Genomic DNA, 22668 nt, shown 5'->3' with positions numbered 1-22668 from the left:
ACCCCCCAGGCTGGCCAGGTATCACCGCTCCTTCTGGATGGTTTTCCCAGCTGCAGTTTCCCTGCTCCATCAGTACCACTGCCCTGAGGATGCTGAGGTGCTCCAGCATGGTCTCCTCAGCTGCTAACAGCAAATTTACCCTAACAATGAATTCAAAGGCTCAGCACACAATGAGACACATTTACACACTGCTTCACTGCCAGGAGGAAGGATCCAGGAGGAGTGTGATAAACTGAAAAAGTGAGCAATATTTAAACAGCCTCAGATCTGCATCCCTGTGCAGCATTGCAAGCTGCCATGAGGCTAGATGAGGAAAAAAGCCCCAAATTAACTGAATCACTCATATTTGGCCATTACAGGCAATTCATCACAGCAGAAAATGTAAATACACAAAGTAACCTGTGCCAAAAATACATTTCCTCCTCTCCTCCCCCTGGTTTCAGGGTGGAGGCAGATTCCTCAGACACACACTTGCAAGGCCGGTGCTCTCTCTACTGCTTTTCAATGTTATCAGATGCTGAGGGACCATGCGGCTCCGGAATGAAGGAGCTTAGTTCAGGAACAAACTTTCCTCTGTTTAAAAAGATTATTATTTTTTTAAACTCAACTCTGACTATTTGAGTACTCCCACTTACACTGTGGCCCCACTGGTGACAAGAGTTAAAACCCAGGCTGTTGGAGCAGGAACAGTTTTGTCAAGTGGCTTTGGCTTGTTTTGTCAGAAGGTTTTGTTGCTAAAGAAAACACGGCACTGAGCTGCACCTTGAGTCACGTTCTGGTACACGAAATACTCCCGCAGGCTGCAGCTCCCACTTGCTCTCCCTACGCAGGCCGATGATGAGGAGCTGGTGACTCCCACTCCTCCAGAGCCAGGAGGCACATGAGCGGTGGTGACTGCAGGCACCGAGGTGACGCCAGGAGACATCTGGCTCTTGCCTTGTGACTTTAAATCCTTCCTTCTCCAGACCATTTGCTGAATTTTCAGTGCTCAGGGTGGTATGAGCCGCACAAATTGCCACAGAAACTCTCACTGGGAGTTCCACCTCCCCTAGGGATGGTCATTCTCCAGGGTGGTGAAGTCCTGCCTGGTTCTGCAGCAAGGTGTGGTTAACCTCACCTGGGCAGCAGAAGTGGCTGGTACATCCCCACCTCTCAGCAAATTTTTGTGGGGCTTCACTAACTCAGGAACAGATCTGTGCCTTAAAATTAGTAGTGTTAAAAACAAGTAGCATAAAATCAGCGTTGTGTTTCCTTTAAACACAGACCCGCAGAACCCCAACCTGCAGTTGTGTCACCACAAAGGGACGTTCACTCAGTTCCAGAGCCCAGGACGAGAAGCCGAGGGCGGACGGAGGGTATTGTCACCAAAGCACCCACACCATGAAACTAGAGCCACACCAAGCCCTGTCCCACTGGCAGCACAGCCTGTCCCGCTGGCACAGGCTCCGTGGAGCAGCAGCACTGAGCAGGCTGAGCAGCAGGAGCTGCTTCACACCTCCACCAGGCAGGGCACAGAGCCTTCAGAGCTCAGCACATCCCTGACCCCTTCAAGGGGAGGCACCTCTCCCCTCCCTGCTCTTCCATGTGAAACAGGGGCCATGGAAATGAGCAGCATAGCGGGAGGTGATGCTGGTGGTGGTGCCCCTGATCTCCGAACACTGACAGTGTCCTGCAGCACAGCCAGGATCACATCACAGCTTCACAGGCTGCTTGCCACAGCCTTCCTGGACCTAAGGGAGCAAACACAGCCTTAGGGCTGCTTCAAACGGGATGCAAGAGTGGATTTCTCTAAAATACCACAGCAAACAACCACCAGACACTGTGTAGGCATCTCAACACCAAGGGAAGGGCGCTGGGCTGGCAGGGCAGGGGTTAATTGGCTGCTTTGGCCACTCACCCCAGCAAGCCCTGGGTTAGAATACTGCAGAGGCTGCTGGAGAGGCTGCTTGAGGGACAAGGTAGTGCCCAACAGACAAGGATGGGTGTGGGATGCCTGGGGAGAACAGCCTGCCTTCATCCCCTGGCTCCTGAGGAAACATCTGCAATGCAAATTGACCATGCACAGGCAAGTTACAGCCCCTGACAGGCCTGCAGGCCTGATCTTCTCTCACTGCTGACAGGGAAACTGGGGTCTTCACCACTGATGTTCATACTGTAAATGCACTGCCAGCAGCCCACTAGTACAGGAGGGATCAGCCAACTATTTTAAATGCAATTAAAAAAATAAAGTAAAATAAAATAAAATTAAATTAAAATAAAATATCCAAAGTCTTGGGGGTGCCCCTGCCACTCCCTACCTGTCAACACCATAAAAGGATGTTTTGATGTTGCATATCCACAATAAGTAGACTCTAGCCCTGTGGATGGGAAAAGTCTGCTCCTGGGGTGAGACCCAGTCAAATCAAGCAGGTGACAGGGACAACCACTGATGGAAGATAACAAAGGATGTTTCTTAGGTGCAGTTTTACACAGTGCCCTCAGTACTTGACACCTAAACCACTTACCTGTATCCTAGAAGGTTTGTACTTGTGCAGTGAACCCAAGCATTACGTGACTGATGCCACTGCCACCCCATCAGCTCCTGCACACCCAACTTTGGGCACGGGCACTTGGGTTACCCCAGGTCACAACCCGGGGCATGTTCCATTATCCCTTTTACTGGAATAACTGTGGAAGTGTTGAACTGTGGGGCACAGTCTTTAGCACACAGAGCTAGCAGCTCTCAGAGGCTCCGTCTGGCCTCACTCCAACTGGGAATTGTTTGAAGAAGACTTCAAGCCTTTACCAGACCTTCCAGACTCCCACTTCCCCTCTTGTATCACCCACAAAGAGCACAGGAAACCTTTGTAGCTGCAGCAGAGGCGAGCGAAGCAGAAAAGCCCCCTCAGCAATCGTGAGCACCGAAGCACACCAACCTCCAAGTGGTCAAACACATTATGCGATAAGAAACCCCAACAGCCGCTGAATAATTCATGTGATAAACTATTTCTGGAGCATTTGACCAGCTCTATTGGCTGCCATAGCTTCTGCTGAATGAACAGCCCCCATCAGGGCAGATGCAGAGCTGTGGCAGGTTAGGAGGACACGTAGGGAACGGAGCGCTGGCTCGGCTGAGCGGCGCGGCCATGGAAACCCAGCAGTGCCTGAGCACACCCTGCACGGCCCCCTCGGCACCAGCACCACACGTGTGCAGCTGTAAATCAAACCGGGGCAGAGCAGAGCCGCCTGGCACAAGAGCAACAGAAAGAAAACGCGTTGCAGGCTATTTTGCGAAAGGTGGCGATTGGCCAAACCTGTCCATTGTCAAAGCAGCCGCAGGAGAACAACTCTGCACCCCGGCAGCCTGGGGGGCTGGCGGGAAACGAGGGCTTCACTGGCCCCTGAAAATGGAAACAAACGTGACAACATTGTTTTTTAAAGATAATAAAACCATTGCTAAATACACACCGCGTTTCAGAATTTACCACAAGCAGAATGAAGCTAGCGGTCCCGAGTCCTGCAGAGGAGTGAGAGGAGCCAAAGCCACGGGGGAAATGCAGTGGGGAAGCACAGAAAGGGCCCTGGGGAGAGGCCACTCTGCACAGCCACCCTGGTACCTCCCAAAGGCCACTCAAAAAGCTGCTGTGCTGTGGCACAAGGGCTGCCCACATCCGCACAGGGTGGAATTTCCATGAGCCACCCCTCCAGGAAACAGTGCCTGGGATTTGCAGAGGGCAAAATGACCTGGTTTTACTACAAACATTCTCCAGGGACACCCCTCACTCCTGAAAAATCTGAAATCCTTTCCTGCCACTGCCTTTGTCTATAAATGGCAGCTGGGAACCACACTTGTGGTTGTACAGGGCGGGCAGATTTTCAGAAAAAGAAAGAAAACCAGCCATGAAGTGCTGCCTTTGGACAGGTGACAACCTGATCAGCGCTGGGGCTGGAAACTTCTCTTGGAAGTGAAAGAGCACACAGGCCCCGTGCTTGCACCCAAATCCATGGAAGCACCTGTGGGATCACCTCGGTGGGTCTGGCAAGAAAACAGCCACTGCCTGCTCCCCAGGGGTGGAGAAGAGGAATGCCAGCGTGTGCTCAGAGCGTGAATCCCCTCGGTGTTTGGTATGAACAGGGCACAGCACTCAGCACGGAGCCTCCTTGTGTCCCGTGGTCGCGCTGGGGCTCACCAGAGCAGCCTGGCCCAGCAGGTTATTTTGGGCTGGTGAATCAGCCCAGGAGCTCCTGCCAGCACACATGACGAGGCAGCAGAGCTGCCAGCTGCCCTTCAGCTGCTGGAGCAGCTCCTCTCTGCACAAACACCCTGGCACAGCACCCACTCTCTCGCTGGGAACAGGAGCTTTGACGCTGCTGTGAAGAGCAGGAATCATCCGGAGCACAGCAAAGGCACACGTAACAGGTTTAACCAAAGCTGCCTATTTTCCTGCTATGGAAACCAGTCACAAGAACCAAAAAGCTGCCCAATGACAAGAGTTTTCTGTGCTGCTCTCTCCTAATCCGTCCTGCTCCCTTCTGAAACCCTAAAACTGATGAACAACATGAACTAGTTGCAGCTGGCCCAAAGCAGCAATCTCAGCTTTTCACATCAAAGCTCTGCCAATGCATTATCAAGGTCACACTAAAGCACAAGGATATTTCATCTCCCACCTCCAAATGACCTCATGCAATGTGCAGCCTTTCTTCATCTTCACAAAACAGACTCCCCACATACAGACAGACAACAGAACTTCCAGCTGTAAGGCCTAAAGGCACCTTTTTTATTTTTTTCCAGAAGCTGGAATAATCCAGGGGTGTGAGCAAATGGGAGCTGACAAGCACTTGGTGGTCCACAACTGAATGACAGAGATGCCACCACATTTAGGAAATGCTCAAAAAGCAGCCATGTAAATTGCAGCCCTGCCTTGTTTATGAAACGTAGAAAATGCACAGACTGAAGCCATAGCAAAAGGTGAGCTGGGGCTCAGAAAACCTCTGGGAAACTGGAGACAGCTAAGCAGCACAATCAGCACTGTGAAATCACAGGTTAAAATCTGTCAGAAAAGGTTACATCAAGTTTATCCTGTCTCAGAGGACAGAGGTCCATGTGCAAACCTATTTTTCTATGAACTTAAACCCACTGGTGTTTCGTGCCAAGCGAGGCACTCAGTGCTCTGTACTGCAGAGTTCTGGCTTCAGAGGTTTGCTACTCTCTACATCTCAGCAAACATTTCCCTGCTTTCTAAACCTTTAAAGGGTTTGTAAGGAAAGCTGCCATGCCACATCATGGCCCCAAAGCCAGCACCTGAGCCTCAGAGAGCTTCCACACACCGGCCAAACCCCAGCTCTGTGCACAGCTCTCAGGACCCTTCCCCTAAACCACCTCGGAGCAGAATAAAATTACACCTAGCCTGAGAAACGCTGAACACACCGTAACTCGGGCAACAGGCAAACACTTGAGAGCAGAAGTGCAGCCCTGCCTCGCGGGAGCAGCAGCACAGGGCGGGCACACAGCCCGGGTGGAAGGATGAACCCCGAGCAATGGGAGGGCAGGCACGTGTTGGAGCTGCACGGGCCCAGCAGCTCCTGAGCCAGCTGGGCTCCAGCAGGAGCTGCCTGGGGCTGCTCCACTCCCTCCCCGAGCTCAGGGCTGTGGGACGGGCAGAGACCTCACGCCTTCGTTGCTGAATGCAGATTTTTTTTTTCAGCTTAAATTGCATTAGTATGTATTCTTCTTCTTTTTAAAATTATTTTTAATTTTTTAATTTTAATATATAATGCAGTTTTACAGTTTATTTTATAGCTTTCTTTGTTGCCAGTTTTAAAACACATATATTTATATGGCTTGGAAAGAACCATCTGGAATAACGACTTGAAAAACACATCCTTCTGGCAGGCAACTTGTGTACTTCTGGGTAATTAGGGTGTTTATGGAAAGCTGGGGCCTGCCTGGGTTTTTTATTTGTGAGCCCACTCTTCATTAATTGCCACATTTCCCAAAGAGCAAGAAATAGCATCCTGCCTCTGTGAGCCTTGGCTGCAGCGCGCCCCAGGTGCGAGGCCAGGGTCTGACACCTCCAAAGCAGGGGCTGCCCCCCCTGCACCCCAACTCTGCCCAGGGCAGGGGGCCCTGCAGAGGCAGCTGCACCTTGAGACAGACCCAGCTTCGCCCAACAGAGCCCCTCTGTGAGAGCAAACACCCCCAGCAGCTCTGCCCTTCCCTGCTCCCAAAGCAACAAGACTTTCCCCCTCTTTCTGATGTCAGATTTCCTTTAATCTTAAAGCTTTTCAGGTTTTGGAAACAACGCGGTGTAAGAAAAACCTAAAAGCTGGACTTCTTCAAGGCCAAAGTCTGTGGCATTCACATTCTCTGGAAAATCCCTTCGCCCAGGATTTTTCTCCTGGGAAGCTGAGAAGCCTCAGAGAAAGGAAAACAATCCTTATCTCGTTTGCTTCTCCTGTGTTTTGCTGCTTTGGAATGTGTTTGGAGCTTGTTTACCCACAGGTGATTGTTTCATTGGGTTCTGCTGTGAGTTGTTTTCACTCTTTGGCCAACCAGTGCCAAGCTGTGTCACGAGAGAGTCACGGGTTTTCATTATTATCTCTTTAGCATTCTGCAAGTATCCTTTCTGTATTCTTTAGTATAATATAGTATAGTATTCTTTAATATAATATAGTATCATAAAATAATAAATTAACCTTCTGAGAACATGGAGTCAGATTCATCATTCATCCCTGCCACGAGGATCCCGGCAAGTACATTAAAAGTTCTTCAAAAAGCCAATCTACCTAAAATCTGTAGTAACTTTGGAAAGGCTATATACTCTTCTAAAATTTTACAGTCACAGTCTGCTGGGGAGAAAAAAACCCAAAAAACTTTTGCTCAGAGTTCAGCCCCAGAGCATGCAGAACACCAGTCCTAAACCACTGCCAGAGATCCTCTTACACAGCTCAAATGTGACATTTTAACTGTGTCAAAAAGCTGGAGATCTCATTTCTAGATCCCTAGCAATAGAGCTGATCTGCCAGCACACCTTGGATGATGTTGTGTAACAGCAGAAACCTGTTTGGCCCAGGAAAGTCTGAAGAGATTTAATAAATTGTGAAAGGAAGGCAAGAAGGTAAAGAGAGGCTCAAAAGGAGTCCATGACACTCAAAATAATTTATTTCCCTAAACAAGCTTCCTTCCAGCTTGTCTGGGAATTGTATTTTGTGCAGGAAAGTGAGTGTCAGATGTGAGCTACTGTCATACCCAGTGCTATATCCAAACTATGCACTGTCCCAAACATCCAGGTCAGCACTCTCAACCTTTTCCAACCCACAGCCTCAGTTCTTGACAGCAGCATGAGCTCATCTGCTTTTCCAACAGAAGCCTCTTCCCAGCCTTTCAGCAAGTCTGGATCTCTGGTGAGTAACTTCAGAGCCAAAAATCAGACTTTAAAATGCTGCTCCACACAGTGTGGGACTTATGCAGAGGCGTAAGTATTTGTAAGAACACACTGCAATCACAATGCTTTGCACATTTATGCAATTCCCATCATGTAAATCCAGCATGTCCCTAATAAATGTCATTGCACTTGTATTAAGGACATTTAAACGGCTTCAAAAATCTCAGATAATCCAGCTTACTAAAAAAATTTTGCTGGCTAACTGAAGGGAAAGTTGTCCCAAGAAAAAAACAGGAGCAGAGGCAGTAAATAACTGAGGAAAACAGCAGCCCTGATGTCCACCAAAGTGCCAAATTACAAAGTGACTGAAGTCTTCAAACTGGCAGCGCAGCATTCAGAAATTTATTTTCCCCAGTATCTAGCAATGTTGTGCTGTGGCAGGACTAAATCTTCGACAGACAACCACATACATGGTGCTGCCTGCTGCATGCCAGCAGCTACTGAAGTTTAGTGTTTGAGAAAGTCTGAGAGCCAGAATAATCCTATTTATTTCTGAGAGATCAAACAGGATTTGCAAAAGGGTAACATATCCACAGATTAGTGAAATGTTCTCAGTTTAAATGTGGTCACTTTGCAATCATGTCCAGTAAGTATTTTCATCTGTAGACTTAAAGGGAGTTTTGGCCATAAGAGACATGAGACGTGGAAAATACACATTCCATATATATAAATATATATAGTATATATAAATACATAGCCATATATATGTGGATATATGTATTTTAATATATATTATATATGTGAAAAAAACCTGGGAATATGTGAAAAAAAACCCTGGGAATGGTATTCATAAAACACCAATCCCTCCTTATGTACCCCTCATGAATTTTGGCTCACTCCTACAGGAAGGTTCTGCTGTGAGGAAAGGGAACACACCAACAGCTCAGAGCATCTCCTTAGCACGGAAAGAATCAGCATTCTCTAGTGACTGACTTTTCTAAACAAGGTTTTCTTTGGGAGAAGGAACTTCAGGACACTGTCAAAGCAGCAGTTTTTTTACAAAGATACAGTCCAAGCTGGTATCATCTACAATTAATTGAGGATGAATCTGAAGTGATGCCCAGCTGCAAGTGGCCCACAGGCAGCAGAGCCATGGAGGGGAGCACTCTGCAGCCTCCCCCTGCCTCGAGATCCCCCGGGATTCCCTGTGCCCAAGCCTACCTGCAGCCACAAGTCCCTGCTCTGAAGAGCTTCCCAGAGCTCACTGTCAACAAGGGTCTTAACAAGGGCTCAGGTGTGAAACTTCCACATCTTTGCTCTTAATTCCTTGTGCCCTGACACTACTGTGCAAACAGCAGTAACACTCACTCAGCTCACAGCAGAAAAGCCTTCAGCCAGGACAAGTGCAAACCCACTGCTTCCAAAAGAAACTGCAGCCCTTGGATGAGGGGAAAACACAGTGCAGTGGACTGAGCTGACTGCAGCACCAAGCCCCTGATGTGAGCAGGAAGGAACCCTTCTGAAGGAGCTCTCTACAACACTCTTATTCTAAAACAAAAACCAGCCATTTGCAAGTGGAGATCCTGGGAACACATTACCTAACCAGCCGCAGCAGACACAAACCTAATTATCAACCAGACAAGCACCATAAATAACCTAAATAGATGCACAGATGTTACCTCTGTGATAAGAACAGGGGCAGTTAGAGCTGCAGAAAACTCTGGAGCTCATTCAGTCACTACAGGACAACACCTGGTATCTTTGAATATTCATTCCCCTGCCCCATATTTTTTTCATCTCACTGGAATTAAGGATATTTAAAATTAGATGTGGCTATTTTAATACCCAGCAAACACTTTTATTCACAGCAACATCCTACCCAGCATGTCTACAGTAAGGGCAGCCAGATCAAATTAGCTGGCTGTCAAGATAAAAGTCAATATATTCCTTGTATATTCCCACTATCCATGACTGCAAGAGAAGGAAGTGCCCTTGGGTTTATTTGAAGATGTAATTCCATAATGGAATACTTTGGGTCAGTGGGTAGCAATGCCTTCAGGGTGCTGTGCTCTTCCCTGCCTGAAGGCTACACAAACTCCCAGGATATCCCAGTGCCAGGGCTGCTCCCTGTGACCCTCCCTGGGCTCTGACAGCCCCTATTCAAACCTGCCCTGTGGCAGCTGTGTTGCTGCTTCCTGGCTTGTTTGGCAAATTTCTGGAAAGGTTCAATCCAGACCTGAAATGAACACGGACAGACCAGGCACAGCCTGTAACTGCACGCTGCACTGAGTGCTGAAATAAAGACCATTTTGTCCTGATAACTTTAGAGAACAACTAGCAATAAATCCCTGTACTTTCCACTGGAGATACTTGTCTTTCTTCCCAAGATAGCTTCATTTGCACATCCTACTTAGGAAGGAGAAAACTTATTTCCTCAGGGAATCTGCCCCCCTCCTACCTGAGCAGGAGTATTTTGCTTTCACAGCAGTGCCCACTCAGGCAGTGAGAGGTCAGGGCTGAGTCTCTTGGCACTGTGCAACACACCTGAATCTTTTACCAACCCAGCACAAGTACTCACCAGGCACTAAAACAGGATTTATGAACCCTCATTCCATCAACAGACAGACTGGGAGGCTGGGTAAAGGGAGAGCAAAAACTGTCTTCGAGTTAAATAAAACCATACATTGGACCCACAACTGAAAAAATACTGGGGATAAGGCTAAGTTCATTCAAGTGACTTTAATTACAGGATGATTGTTAAACCAATTTAAGCTGAGAAAACACTTTCTAAAAGTCCACATATTTAAATAAGACTTTAAAGGAGCAATTTACAAAAGACGACAGTGTAAAAAATTACTTCTTTTCATCTTTGTAATCCACAAAAAGCCTCATTTTTGGAAGCTAAAGTGGACCACTTACTTAGTAAAGGCTTAGTCAGCATCAAACTTACGAAAGTGATTAAAGCATTTTCACTCTGAGGAGTGCAGTAAAAATAAAAATAGCCAACATTTCCATTAAACTGTTATAAAAGTAAACACATTACCAGTGAAATGATGCTGTGTTTCCATATGCCAAATTTGTTCTTTTAGAGGTATCTGGGAGGCTTTTTTGTGAAAGTACAGCATGTTACATTGATATAGAATGAGTCCCTTCCTAAACAGCTGGCTTCTTCCTGAGAAGGTGGAGAGCAGGTAACCTCATGTAAGGAACCAGCCTCCCAGCAGAGGTCTAAACTAAGAGGATTACAGGGTCAAAATTCCAGCAGCTGGGGGACTTTATCTGCACATTAAAGAGGCACAGACATTCTCAGATAAGTATTTAAGTATAAAAAAGTTTCTCAGGCACTCAGACTTCCAAGCTGAAAATTTTCACTTTTTCTTACTCGCAGTCTCCACTGCAGTCAGCTGCTCAGCAGAAAATATTAACACATGCAGAGCTGTGTGCTCTGCAGCCAGAAGGCTCCTGTGCCTTCCAGACAGGAGAGGTGGAGGCAGAGCATTGTGACAAACAACCATCCCAGTTAAAGGTGACAAAAGCAAGATGTCCAGGCTGAAAGCTCAAACTCAAGGAGCCAGGGAATGTCGCAAAGAAAATGCTCATTATGAAGCACTTTCTCCCTTCTGTTTTAGAAAAAAAGCTAAATTCATTTTGGCAGGAGAGAGATGGGGACCAGTCCCTCTTCAATAGCTACCAGCTACTTTATTTCGGCTTATGTAACACAAATCCACATCATAAACTTTGCACAGCATCGCACAATGATTTTGTTTGTAGGGGAGCTCAGCTGCTTCTGCTTTCTCAGCCTCAAGTCACATTCAGGCTCTGCAGGACTGTGTGAGAAGTCAGCCAAAAGAACAGCACAGAAAACATATCCATGCTCTCTCATCAGTGAGAAAAACTGCACATGGTATTTCATCTCTGAAAGAGTGGAAAAGTTCAGCTATTTCATCTGCTGTTTTACAGCTGGTATTGTATTGTCAAATAAGGTGGTTTAAAAAAGTGTAAGCACAGCAATGGTTCTGTCTAGAACATTCTCCTCCGGTGATGTCCCAGCTAAACAAAACCATTCATAAAACCTACCAGAAACAAGAGGAAATGGCATCATAAGAATTACATGAGATTGTGAGACACAACTGTCATGTTGCATTTTTTGCACTGTGATTAATTTCACCTTTTAAAGGAGACTTTCAGCTCTGCTGGCAGAAATGTCAGTTTTGTTGAAGTAAGTGCTTTTACTCTGACATTTACATCACTAGCACACGACTATTATTATTGTTGTTATTATTATTACTGCTCTGGCAAGATGCAGGTATTCATTTTGGACTTCAATGATGAGAAAGAAATGTCTTATGTGATCAGTTAACTGTGAAGTTCATGCAGTTAAAATGATTTACTCAAACATGGCAAGAAATATTTCTAGTCAGCAAATTATACCAGCATAGTAATGTACTGTCCAGTAAACAGGAAATAAGGAATATCTAGGGAAGAAACAGAGTTGCATTGTACCACTGTATGTTCTTAGCAAGCTCTGTCATCACACCCTTGTCGGGCAAACTTCTCATTTAAGCATTCCACAGAGGTTAGCACGGCTTCTTCTAATGAACTCACTAAGTTAATGACCAATTCACTTGGTAAACAGCTACTACAGTTCTCAAAACTGAAATGCACTGTGCAAGATTAAAATCAGCACTGTGATGATCCCCGGTGCAACATTTGCAGCAATGAGACAAAACTCTTAAGAGTCAAAGGAAGTCGAAAAAACTTTATTCACACCAGAAACGCAGACTTAGGAATTTTCCTTTATCAAAATAAGCCCCTTATGGTTACTTACATCTGTGCTCTAACAGAACTGTACAATATATATAAACATATATATAGAAAAAAACAACAAGAAAAAAAATCAACTGCTGCGCTTCCTTAATATTAATCATCATCTTCTTCCTCTTCATCACTGATCACGTATTTCTTAGGCTTCTTACTTGCTTTGTCATCATCATCTGCTTTTCTCTTTCCAGAAGGTTCACCTTCCTAAAGGCAAAAAAAAGCACAAAAATAAACCACCCTATTTTCAGCTAAAGTAGAAAAAACACAGAACAACAACAAAAAGACCTCGAAGTCTTTGTTGTAAGAAAAGCAAAATTACTACTTCCAGTTTTTCCATTCTGTGCTACTGTGAAGCAGGGCTGGTTCTGTGCCAGTCCTCACCCTCAGCACAGAGTGGCTGCTCCCAGTGCCACACCCCAGAGCAGGAGGGCCCGGGCAGCTGCAGCTCCATCCCCTTGCTGGCCCTGCATCCACACCTGCTCTGCCTGAGCATGGCATGCACAGAGTCTCTGCAATATCTGCATTTACAGCATGTAAGGGGCACTCTCAGAGGCCTCATGAGCATGGACACCTCCTGGAATTTGCAGTGAGCTCTCCAGCATACACACACACTCCCTTCAGCAGCCCCTGCAGCTTTGCTAAGTTTTCTGACTATTTATACCTGTATGGCCTGAATCAGAGCTACTCAAGCAAAGATGGGATTCAGGAAGCGGGCAGGCATTTTGCTCATCAGAAAGACAAAACTAAACTAACTGCTCTCTAGCATAAAGAAAAAAAATCAGGAGGAATCACTGGCACTCACAATCAACACCAGTTAACAGTCCAAGATATGTAACAGTTTATAGTTTATGAGGCTGCAAAAAGCTGGTCAAAGGAACTCAAATCACTGAGTTAATTACCTGCTTACAAGCAATACCATAAAGACTTTTATAGGGTTGATCTTCAGTTTTTAGGTCATGGAGTCAACAGGTTGATTTTTGCTCCATGTACATTTCCACGAGTTCAGTTTGAATCATCCATCCAAACAACATTTTAAATCATGAGTTGTTCATGCAAAACTCATCAATGGTGACATGAGGAACAACTGGTAACTCAACTATGGCTAAAAAAGAAGTGTATCTTTAAAAATACTCTCAGGCCTAAGTAACCTCATCCCTTTTTCCATTTGTTGGTTTTGGAAGTGGGGGTGTGGTTTTTTTTGTTGGTTTTTTTTTTTTTTTTAAAGCAACTTGCTTGGATTTTAAGGAGGAAGGACTGAGTTCTAGAACTTTAAGTGTTTCAGAACTCCGAGGAATATTTATTTATCCAAAAGCATTTGATTCTATATTAACGTGTTCAGTACGTACCGGGAGAATCGCAGTTACGAAGGAATTTTAAGCAGGGAAAACAGAAATTAACAAGGGTGGGAATCTCAATGATAGCTTCTTCCTCAGAACAAACATTCTCTTGTAATCTAGCTGGGCTATTGTTCAGTGAGTCATCTTCCTGTTCAGCAGAATATCCCCATTAACTGCAGCAACAGTGAAACTACTTGCTGTGTGGTGATAAAGTATATTATTAATAACAGACTGACATTTGCAGTAACGGTAACAAATTGTTATCAGCACAAAGATTTGTGCTGTGCTGTTGACTGACAGCAGGTAAAAGCAAGTGAGTGTAGAAGGAAGCCAGAGCTCCACGTGTGTGGGTGTGCACTGAACACCACACTCCCCCTGTGGGACTGAGCACAGGAACTCGAGCACCACCGGGGTTTTCTGTGACACTGCAGCACCACTGCAAGGCCCCGGAGCAGCATTACCTTCCAGTCTCTCTTTAAAATGGAGGCTGCTGCTCCTCCAGCAGCAGAGCAGTGCTGCTGATTAGACCTTTTCTTCTGAGAGAATGGAACTGACAAGTCCTCACATTGCTGTTTCATGAACTAACGCATCTACTAAGAGTCTTAAAAATAATTCCATTTCTACTAACAAATGCTCACAGGGCTCACAAAATTAGAGATTTGTCTACATTTGGCTCACTATGGCTGTTATATTCCCTGATATATTAAATTTTTCTGATGTATAATAAACATCCAGGAATCTATGTCTTTAGAAGACAGAACTAATTTTTACTAATTCCACTTCACATTACAGTGCCTGTTAGTGCAAATAACTCAGCTGACTGTAAGAGCAGAACCCAAGAACCTGCATTCAGCACACAGAAAACACCCAAGGGGTTGGGGAATGGGGCCTCCCAGGGACTTTACAGGAAACACAGTACAGAAATGAAAATGAGAGCAGCTTACTCCTTGTATAACACTGCAGTGCTGTATCAGCAGTGACAGACTTGAACTAAACCTCAAATACAATGTTCACAAAAACTCATTTAATAAGACCCAGCAGTCATAAATTACAAACCAATAAAACACCATTTAGATTAGGAAACAGCACTACTGCTGTAGCTAACAGTTAATTTGATCAGGGCCCAATGTTTCAGATGATGCTGGGGTGATGGAAAATGTATGTTTAGCAATGGACAGTAAGTCTTTTTAACTCAGTTTTTTTAACTCTTCTATTTAAAAAGAGCAGAAATACTATGTGAAAATGCTTCCACGATTTCCATAACAAACAGGAGAGGACCGTGTAACTTAGGTAACACTGCACTAGGATTCCAATATCAAGTCTTCTTATTCCTTTCATAATTGTGGTAAATTCATTTTACATAACTCTGCATAAATTTTTCCATCTTTAAATCAGCAACAACAATAGTATCCTCCTTTGGGAATCACTCAGGTTTGTGAACTAATGCAGTGCATAAGAAATTGGTGATTAATTACCATGGAAAGCATGCCAAGTCAAATAACACATTCATCATGGTGTAAATGAAACCACAGAAGCCCCAAGTTTAAACACTAGATTTAGTGAAGGAAATGTTCCTCATTAAAAATGAGCAGCTTGAGAACAAAGTCCTTCTCTTACCTCATCACTATTAAGTTTCTTTGCTTTGAGTAGTCTTTGGGTTTTATCTTCATCTGAGCCTTCGTCACTGTCAGAAGAGTAGATTCTAGCACGTTCCTCTGCACATTCCAGAAAAAAAATAGAAAGCCAAATATGTTTATCTGAAACTGGTGTGGAAGAGAGAATATTAAAAATGTCTTATATTTAGTGCTACACAATGTTTGCAGAACCCAAGTCCAGAGTAAACAAAATAAACTTATACCAACTCAGTTAATGTCTCTTCATGTATCAAATGAACGGGCAAAATCCTATCTCACCAAGGCTCTCCTGTGCCATTACCCTGTCTGAATCACACAGGCCTTAATGACATGCTGTTAAGGTTTATGATTACCTCTGATGCCACCTTTGTATCTGTTTTTGATAGCTGCCAGACTGATTGCATCGTCCCCCTCGTCCTCCTCGTCGTAGCGGTCGGGCTCCAGGTAACTGGCGCTCAGCCCCCGCTGGTGCTGCTTCTCGCGCATCCGCCGCTGCTGCGACTCCCTGCGGATGGAAGCCCTCAGCCTCTCCTCTTCTTTCTGGCCAAACACACAAGCAATGTACTGAGGGATAAAAAACCCCCAAACCACCTCCTATCCTACTGCAGCATCATTATTCTCGTATTCTACTGTAGGTCTTTACACAGCAGTGTAAAGGCTGCAAATATTCTCCTTGTTTTGTCATCTGCAAGCCACACCCAAGGAACTCTTGCCTAAAACTCCAGAACATTACTGTTTTTCATAAATCATAGAATATTCAAAAATGTCCAGCTCTATTACAGTTGTGATAATTAAGATTAAACCAGCAGATTGGAGAGTTCCATGCCACAATACCTTGATCATTTCTGTGCGCTGAGACTCTGGATCACGGCCTGCCATTGGCAAAATACGAATTTTCTGGGTCTTTGAACATCTGTCTGCTAGAGACAGAGTCATCTTCCTGTGAGTGGCACTGTCTGTAGAGTGTGGCCTGGTAAAAAATTGCTAGGAGTTAAAAACTTTTTTAAGGAACATATCCATTCTCAAAAGACAATGGTAGGGCCAGCACACTTGAGAATTCAGAGATTCATCTGAACAAAAGTAAAAGCATCAACCCTTTCAATACAGTATTTATGTGCACTGTAACAGCTACTGGAGACAGCAAGTCTTCTCTCAGTAAAATCACCAGTCCAGCCATTAACAGCTGGACTCAAAGATCTCTAAGGCCTTTTCTACCCTTAATGATGCTAGAATCCTACAACCTTTGACCCTTATCAACCTAAACATACATCCTCCTCACAGTTCACATCAGTATCTCAAGAAGCAGTTGCCATCTTGATAGCAACTGTACCTCAGAAAAAAAGATTAATTTCAGGGAATAGTAATATTTTTTTGGACTCAAATGAGGACTTGCATGTAAAAATGCAAATTAAAACATGTATACAAAAAACCTATATGTAGCCGACATAATGCAGGAAATGGCACATAAACATTCCCAACTTAGACACCTAATGTAGGACAAATCTTACTGAAAAACTGAATTTGGAAAACAGCACATTCTTACTAACCCGTGAAGCTCTGAAGCTTTACAAACTTATATCTAATCTTTATATAGCAGTTACAACACTTAATTGCAAAAACAGTATCAACATTTGATATAGAACAGCAGCTTACCTGAAGGTTAACTTGGTCTTGAACACAGCCTGTCCTTGCAGGCCTGTCCCTTGTCTGATGAACAAATGATTGTGGTCTCCTTGCAGCGGCGCCTTGTACACGTCAAAGACCTCATTGCCCAAGTGGAGGGACATGCTTAAAAGAGATTCCCACATCAGTTACTTGATAAAACCACTGCAGTCTATTTTTTTTGCCTCATTTCTAAAGGGAGAAAGCCTTCATGTTTCCTTTTTATATCTAGCCAATAATTAAATGTCAATCTAAACTAAGCAGAGCATAAACCTTTCAAAGCACTGGGACTCAAATAATTGGTACTGTGCAGAACTGATGTCAAAGTTTGCTGACCTTCCAATTTTGCATGCCACAGCAAGAACAACTGCATTACTTCAGTAACAAAGGGTGCAAACTAACCTTCCATCTGACCATTTAACTATCCGTGCATTACTCTCTCTGATCTCATTCCCTTCCTCATCTCGTCGCATCCGCCATCGTATTGTGTTTTCTACCTGTAGGAGGAAAAAACAAAGCAGTTTTTCTAGCTCATAAGGAATACTGTGATAAAATACACTCTATATAGGTCAAGAATTGCAGTTAGGCTTGATAATTTGTGGCATAATGCAAAGAAATTAAGGTGAAAAGTATTGCTTTTATAGGTGAAATGCAGCTATCAAGCTTTTAAAAAATTTATTACTAAAATAGTCAGTGCCCACACTTTCCTAATCTGAAAACTCAAAACATCATTCCAAAAGATGTGAAACAGACTTTGAAGGAAAGTGCCTAGGTGAGTGTAAAAGACAAAAGGAAAATTCATACTATACCTTGAGTTTTAACCTAGTTCTACCTTCTTCATCAAGCATTTCCTCATCTTCAAATTCATCTTCATAGTACTGGGGATCAAAAGGTCTGCAACGAATTTTACAACACATTCTTTATTCTTCTAAGAAAATTAATGCAGATTATTGCAGAGTTATGCAAGTTAACAGGTGCTTGAGAAGTTTAGATTATTCCCTGCCCACAACAGCAGGCACTGCAGTGTGGGACAGCCCTTCCTGCAGCCAGGGAATTCACTGCACTAATTCCCAGCCTGGGGGCCTGACCCAAGGGCCCTCTCTACCATCAGCTACAGGGTAACATTCACACTCTCTGAATGTGCCAGCTGAAGAAAACAAGTCTGCCTCAGAAAATTCTGTTTCCTTATGTCAGCATGATGAGGTCAGGGTTAAGCATGGAACAAAAAATATAGGAGATCATACAGGGAAAACAAAATGAAAGAAATATCTCATAAATTAGGTGAATTGAAAATTTTCTAAGAGTGCAATCTTTGTTGATTTTTTCTTTGTTTTTATTTCAATCTCAAAACCAACCACAGAGAAAGGAAGATGAGATTGTTTTTCCTCTCTTCCACCAAAAAATCTGATGACTGTGCCACAAAATGTTTGCAGAACCAAGTGAGTGAGTGGGGGGAACCCTTTCCCTAACCTCCTTCCCCACAGTTCCTAGGCTGCTCAAGGGAAAAGCGATGGACTCTGCTACTGTACCATTCTGTTTTCAGCCCTGTCTGACCTCCAGAGATCACCAGGAGCTCTCTCACTGGTAGCAGCCACTACCCAGATTTGGAACAGTTCTCCCTGAAACAGCCTGGAGCCCCAGCCCAGGAGAAAGACTGAGCTGAGGTGTGACCCCAACAAGGCTGTGCTGCCAGCTCAAGCTGCACCTTGGGGACAAGGCAAGAAAGCTGCTCAGCAGAACAATCAGACCCAACAGCACTGTGCTGCAAGTGCTGAAGGAGGCCTTTAGGGCCAAACCTAACATCACAAACAGCTCTAATAATAGATTTTGCTGCTCCTTAGTCATTCCAGTAAATGTTTTCAGTTTGGGTCAGATGAATAGGAAAACGAGTAACCAGCCTCTTCATAAACAGTACATCTAACATACACAAATAAAAATGGCCTTATTCTGAAATTCAAAATGATGTTTTTAATCACTGGAAAGTGCATAAAGGTTGGTGCATTTGCCTTTCACATCTCTGAGAGCCTAAACTTATGCTTACAATTCAACTGATTGCATGTGCTTTCAATTAAACCACATTTTTGTCTGGTTTTTACAGACAATAAGTTATTCAATCAAGCTGAAACCCACCTTCATAATAAAATTACCTGATTAGAAAACAACAGCCATTACTATTGACTAATCACAACCAAAAATATGCATCTTAATGTCAACAAATTTAAATAGGGTAAACACATACTGAACAAAAGCAATATAGGGAAACACTAAAAGACTTTACCAATCTTGTATTTAATGTGCAATTACCTGGGCTCCACACTGAGGAAGTTGGGCAGCTTCACAAAATACAAATCATTACCCAAGTCTGTGTTTACTTTTGGTATTTCTACCTCTATTCTGGTCTCTGGAATAGGCTCCTCTTCCTGCTGCTCTTGACTCAGCCCATTCTCATCCTATTGAAAAAAAAGAACAGGAGCCTAAATGAAAAAATCTGGCTACTGCTGCTCTAATAATTACATTTTTGCTTAAAGAAAAGTTATTCATAGGCACAGAGAGATCAGGAAGACTTGGATAAAAGAATTCAGGCATTTTCATTGAGAGGAATTCAACTCAGCATTGTCAAGTGGCACTTTAAGTGACTTCAAGCACAGTGCAAACTCAAGAGACCAAAGACAATAAAGAACAGCAAAGGAGCCAACAGAGTTTTCAGCTGAGCACTGGAGACTGGGGGACACTTTCCAAAAGATTAAAGAAGGTATTTTTATTTATTATCATCAATAAAAGATGAAACATTATCATCAAAATGAAAATATTTCTCAAATAGCTGCAATAAGGTGCCAAAGACAGCTATGGCTTTGTATTTAATTTGGTAGCAGTCAAACTATTCTTTATATTTTTTTAAAGTTCAGAAAGTGGAGCAGGGATGGGGGAAGGCAGATTAAATCTGATATTGTTATTTATAAAATTTTAATAATTCTTTCAGCTGGGACAAAATAATCTGTAATGCTACCTAATGCCACTACTCTTTTTTTTCACTAGAATATTACCCAATTCAATTGGTGTTCTGCATTTCAGAGTGCAATGGTATGTTAATTATCTCCAAAGTCAAATCCACTCACAATGGGCTGTCCTGGGGTTGGTGGCTTGTCTTCTCCATCACTCCCTGAGGAAATGTCATCGGCACCTCCAAACAGATCCATGACATCTGCATGCTCTTCAGCAGAAAAATTACAATTTTAAACCACACATATATATGCACACACAGCCCTAATGCAAGATTACTTATCAAATAAGGAAATCAAGTTGAAAAATGGCAACAGAACAGTGTAAGATAATCCTTATTCAAGTAACTGAACAGAAGTAAAGAAATTTCATTATGCATTTTGGAGGTTTTACTTCTCAGAAAATAAATGCCTCTTCCTCAGCCAGCTAAACCAAAACCACAAAGCACAGTACAGGTTCCCTGGGCTGCTCAGATTAAAGGAACCATTTTTCAAATCTTTCAGTAAAAATGCATGGAAGAGTATTTGCAGAAGAGAAAACTTGACAGAGCTATGTGGAGAGGATCAGCATGTGCATCCCACACAGAATTCCTGATGCCTGTTTGCTTATTTCCATGGCACTGTACAGCAAACACTACCAATTCTATCAAGACCTGTAGCTGATGAAAGGCAGGCTCAGAAGGAGGATTAAAGGACCCAAAACCCCACAAACCTCCCCAGCATTTACCTTTCTGCCCTTCTGTGTCACTCTCTGCTTCTGAATCTGATGCAATTGGTTTCTTCCGCTTCATTCGCAGAACTTCATCCTCGCTATCGCTGCCCCTTGCAGACTCTAAGGAGCATAATTATTCTCAGCAAATTAAAAATTTTGATCCACAAATTTAAAAATTCCTCTCTCTTAATAAGCTCTCAAAGAGCTGCACCAAAAAAATTGCAAAGATGACTATAGTTAAAAACTATGAAATCAATGCCCTTACATTGAAGTTTCAATCTTTTCAGGCCAACATGACCAAAACAACAAAGACCCAAACCAGCAGCAAATCTTTATTTCTGTATTCATTCCTACCAGATTTGTGCTCTTGCTCTTCCTCATCAGAGTGCTGGGCCCTTTCCTCATCATCAGAGTTCTGAATCTTCTCCTCCTCAGACCGCTGGGCCCTTTCATCATCGTCAGAGTTCTGCATCTTCTCCTCATCCGAGGCCTGTGGCCTTTCCTCATCATCAGAGTTCTGCATTTTCTCTTCATCCGAGTTCTGGAGTCTTTCCTCATCATCAGACACCTGTGGCCTTTCATCTTCATCCGAGTTCTGCACCTTCTCCTCATCGTCAGAGTTCTGCTGCCTCTCCTCATCGTCAGAGTTCTGCTGCCTCTCCTCATCATCTGACTGATCGCTTTTGTCCTCCTTGCCCCACTTCTCGTCCTCGGAGTGCGCCTTGTCAGAGCCATCTCCCTCGGAGCGATGGCTGCCCTCCTCGGAGCCGTGCTCGCGCTCGTCCTCGTCCTCGTCGTGCGCGGCCTCGGAGGCACTGTGCTGCTCCCCGTCCGACTGCTCGTTGTCCTCGTTGTCCTCGTGCCCCGAGCCCTCGGAGCGGTTGTAGGATCTCTCGGAGTGGTTGTCGCTCCCCGAGCGGTGGGACGCCCCGTCGTCCTCGCTGTCGTCTCCGAACAGCTCCTTGTTGCTGGGTTTGATGGCCTCCCTGTCGTCGTCCTGGTCGCTGTCGCTGCCAGAGGCGTTGCTCCCAGAGCCAGCGTGCTCCTGCTCGGAATCGGAATCAGAGCCAGAGTCGGAGTCTGCAAAACAAACACCGCCCCTTCAGGAGTCAGGATGCTCCTCTGAGGATGAACGTGAGGTGATGGGCATTGCTTTCACAAGAACCCCGAAAACAGAACCCAGCCCCCAGAGAGAACCCACAGAGAGCGGCCAGCAAGGTCGGCAAAGTGAGCGAGAATAGTGAAATACAATGGCTGCTAAAAGTAAAAGCACAGCCAAAGAAAGGCATAATCAAAAATGATCGATGGCCCAAAAAGTTTCAAACCACAAGCTGTGGTCTAAGATTCTAAAACTGTATAAAGAATAAAGAATTACACAAACGAACGTAACAATTAAAATAGTGAGGGCTTAAACAAGTAACTATATAAACGCGGCTTATAAGACCCTACAAATCCAAAACTGTCACTCTGTATCTAATCCAAGTCATCTACCCAGGGAGGTTTATGACAATGGAGCTACTCCTCACTGCCGAGGCTGGTAAATGCGGTTTCCAACAGGAAAATAAAAGAACACCTGCCTTGAAAAATAATTTACAAGAACGCGTACAAGAATTTTTAAAACGCCAGGGACCTAAACCAGGTGTCCCGCTGTTTCCAGAGCTCGGCTGCGGCCGAACAACCTTCCCTGCAACCTTCCCGCGCCGCTCGCCCGCTCCTTCCCTCCCTCCGTCCCTGCCGCCCGCGCTCGGGGCCGCGGCAGAGGCGAGGCGGGGCGGGCGGCACAGCCCGAGGCGGGGGCACCCGGGCGGAGGGGGAGAGAGAGGGAGGGAGGGAGAGAGAGCGAACGAGAGAGAGAGAGCGCGAGAAGCCGCCCACACCTTTGTGCTCCGGCTCCGAGTCCGCGTCGCTGCCGAACAGATCCGCCATGTCGGCCATGGCGGCAGAGCGGCCCCACGGCGCCGCGCAGTGACGTCACACCGAGCGCCGCTCGCGCAGGCCGCCGGCCGCCTTCAAAGGGGGCACCTCCTCTTAAAGGGGCCGCGCCCGCGGCCGTGAGGGGACATGGCCCGGACGGGGAGCGGCACCGCGGGGCCGGGGCCAAGGCTGTCGGTGCCCGGCTGCACCTCCGCACGCTCCCGG

The 22668-nt window shown here is 44.9% G+C and overlaps 1 protein-coding gene across 2 annotated transcripts; it reads right to left on the bottom strand.

Annotated features, from left to right (window-relative positions):
• Positions 1-12103: 12103 nt before the first annotated feature.
• LEO1 (LEO1 homolog, Paf1/RNA polymerase II complex component) lies at positions 12104-22556 on the bottom strand. Of its 2 annotated transcripts, XR_005955253.1 has the most exons (13): positions 22407-22556; positions 20884-21609; positions 20545-20649; positions 19935-20029; positions 19123-19268; positions 17628-17712; positions 17221-17315; positions 16810-16944; positions 15991-16126; positions 15510-15696; positions 15140-15237; positions 13532-13719; positions 12248-12389 (listed from the first exon to the last, which is right to left on the bottom strand). XR_005955253.1 is itself a non-coding variant. In XM_041468734.1 (12 exons), the coding sequence occupies exons 1-12, from the start codon at positions 22462-22464 to the stop codon at positions 12285-12287; spliced, it is 1971 nt and encodes a 656-aa protein (XP_041324668.1). In that variant the 5' UTR covers positions 22465-22556; the 3' UTR covers positions 12104-12284. The 2 variants fall into 2 exon arrangements, 1 of the variants encoding a protein (XP_041324668.1); XM_041468734.1 differs by lacking the exon at positions 13532-13719 and having other exon boundaries at positions 12104-12389.
• Between the last annotated feature and the right edge of the window lie 112 nt (positions 22557-22668).

The sequence above is a fragment of the Pyrgilauda ruficollis genome, unplaced genomic scaffold (assembly GCF_017590135.1).
Source record: "Pyrgilauda ruficollis isolate IOZ18807 unplaced genomic scaffold, ASM1759013v1 scaffold23, whole genome shotgun sequence".
NCBI lineage: Eukaryota > Metazoa > Chordata > Aves > Passeriformes > Passeridae > Pyrgilauda > Pyrgilauda ruficollis.
This window is presented reverse-complemented; position numbering and strand designations above follow the sequence as displayed.

Coding starts and splice junctions, on each gene's coding strand:
- LEO1 (XM_041468734.1), bottom strand. CDS start 22,464: ATGGCCGACATGGCGGATCTGTTCGGCAGCGACGCGGACTCGGAGCCG. Junction 17,713..19,122: donor TTCCTCAGTGTGGAGCCCAG/GTAATTGCACAT, acceptor AATTCGTTGCAG/ACCTTTTGATCCCCAGTACT. Junction 15,697..15,990: donor AGCGCACAGAAATGATCAAG/GTATTGTGGCAT, acceptor GTGTTTGGCCAG/AAAGAAGAGGAGAGGCTGAG.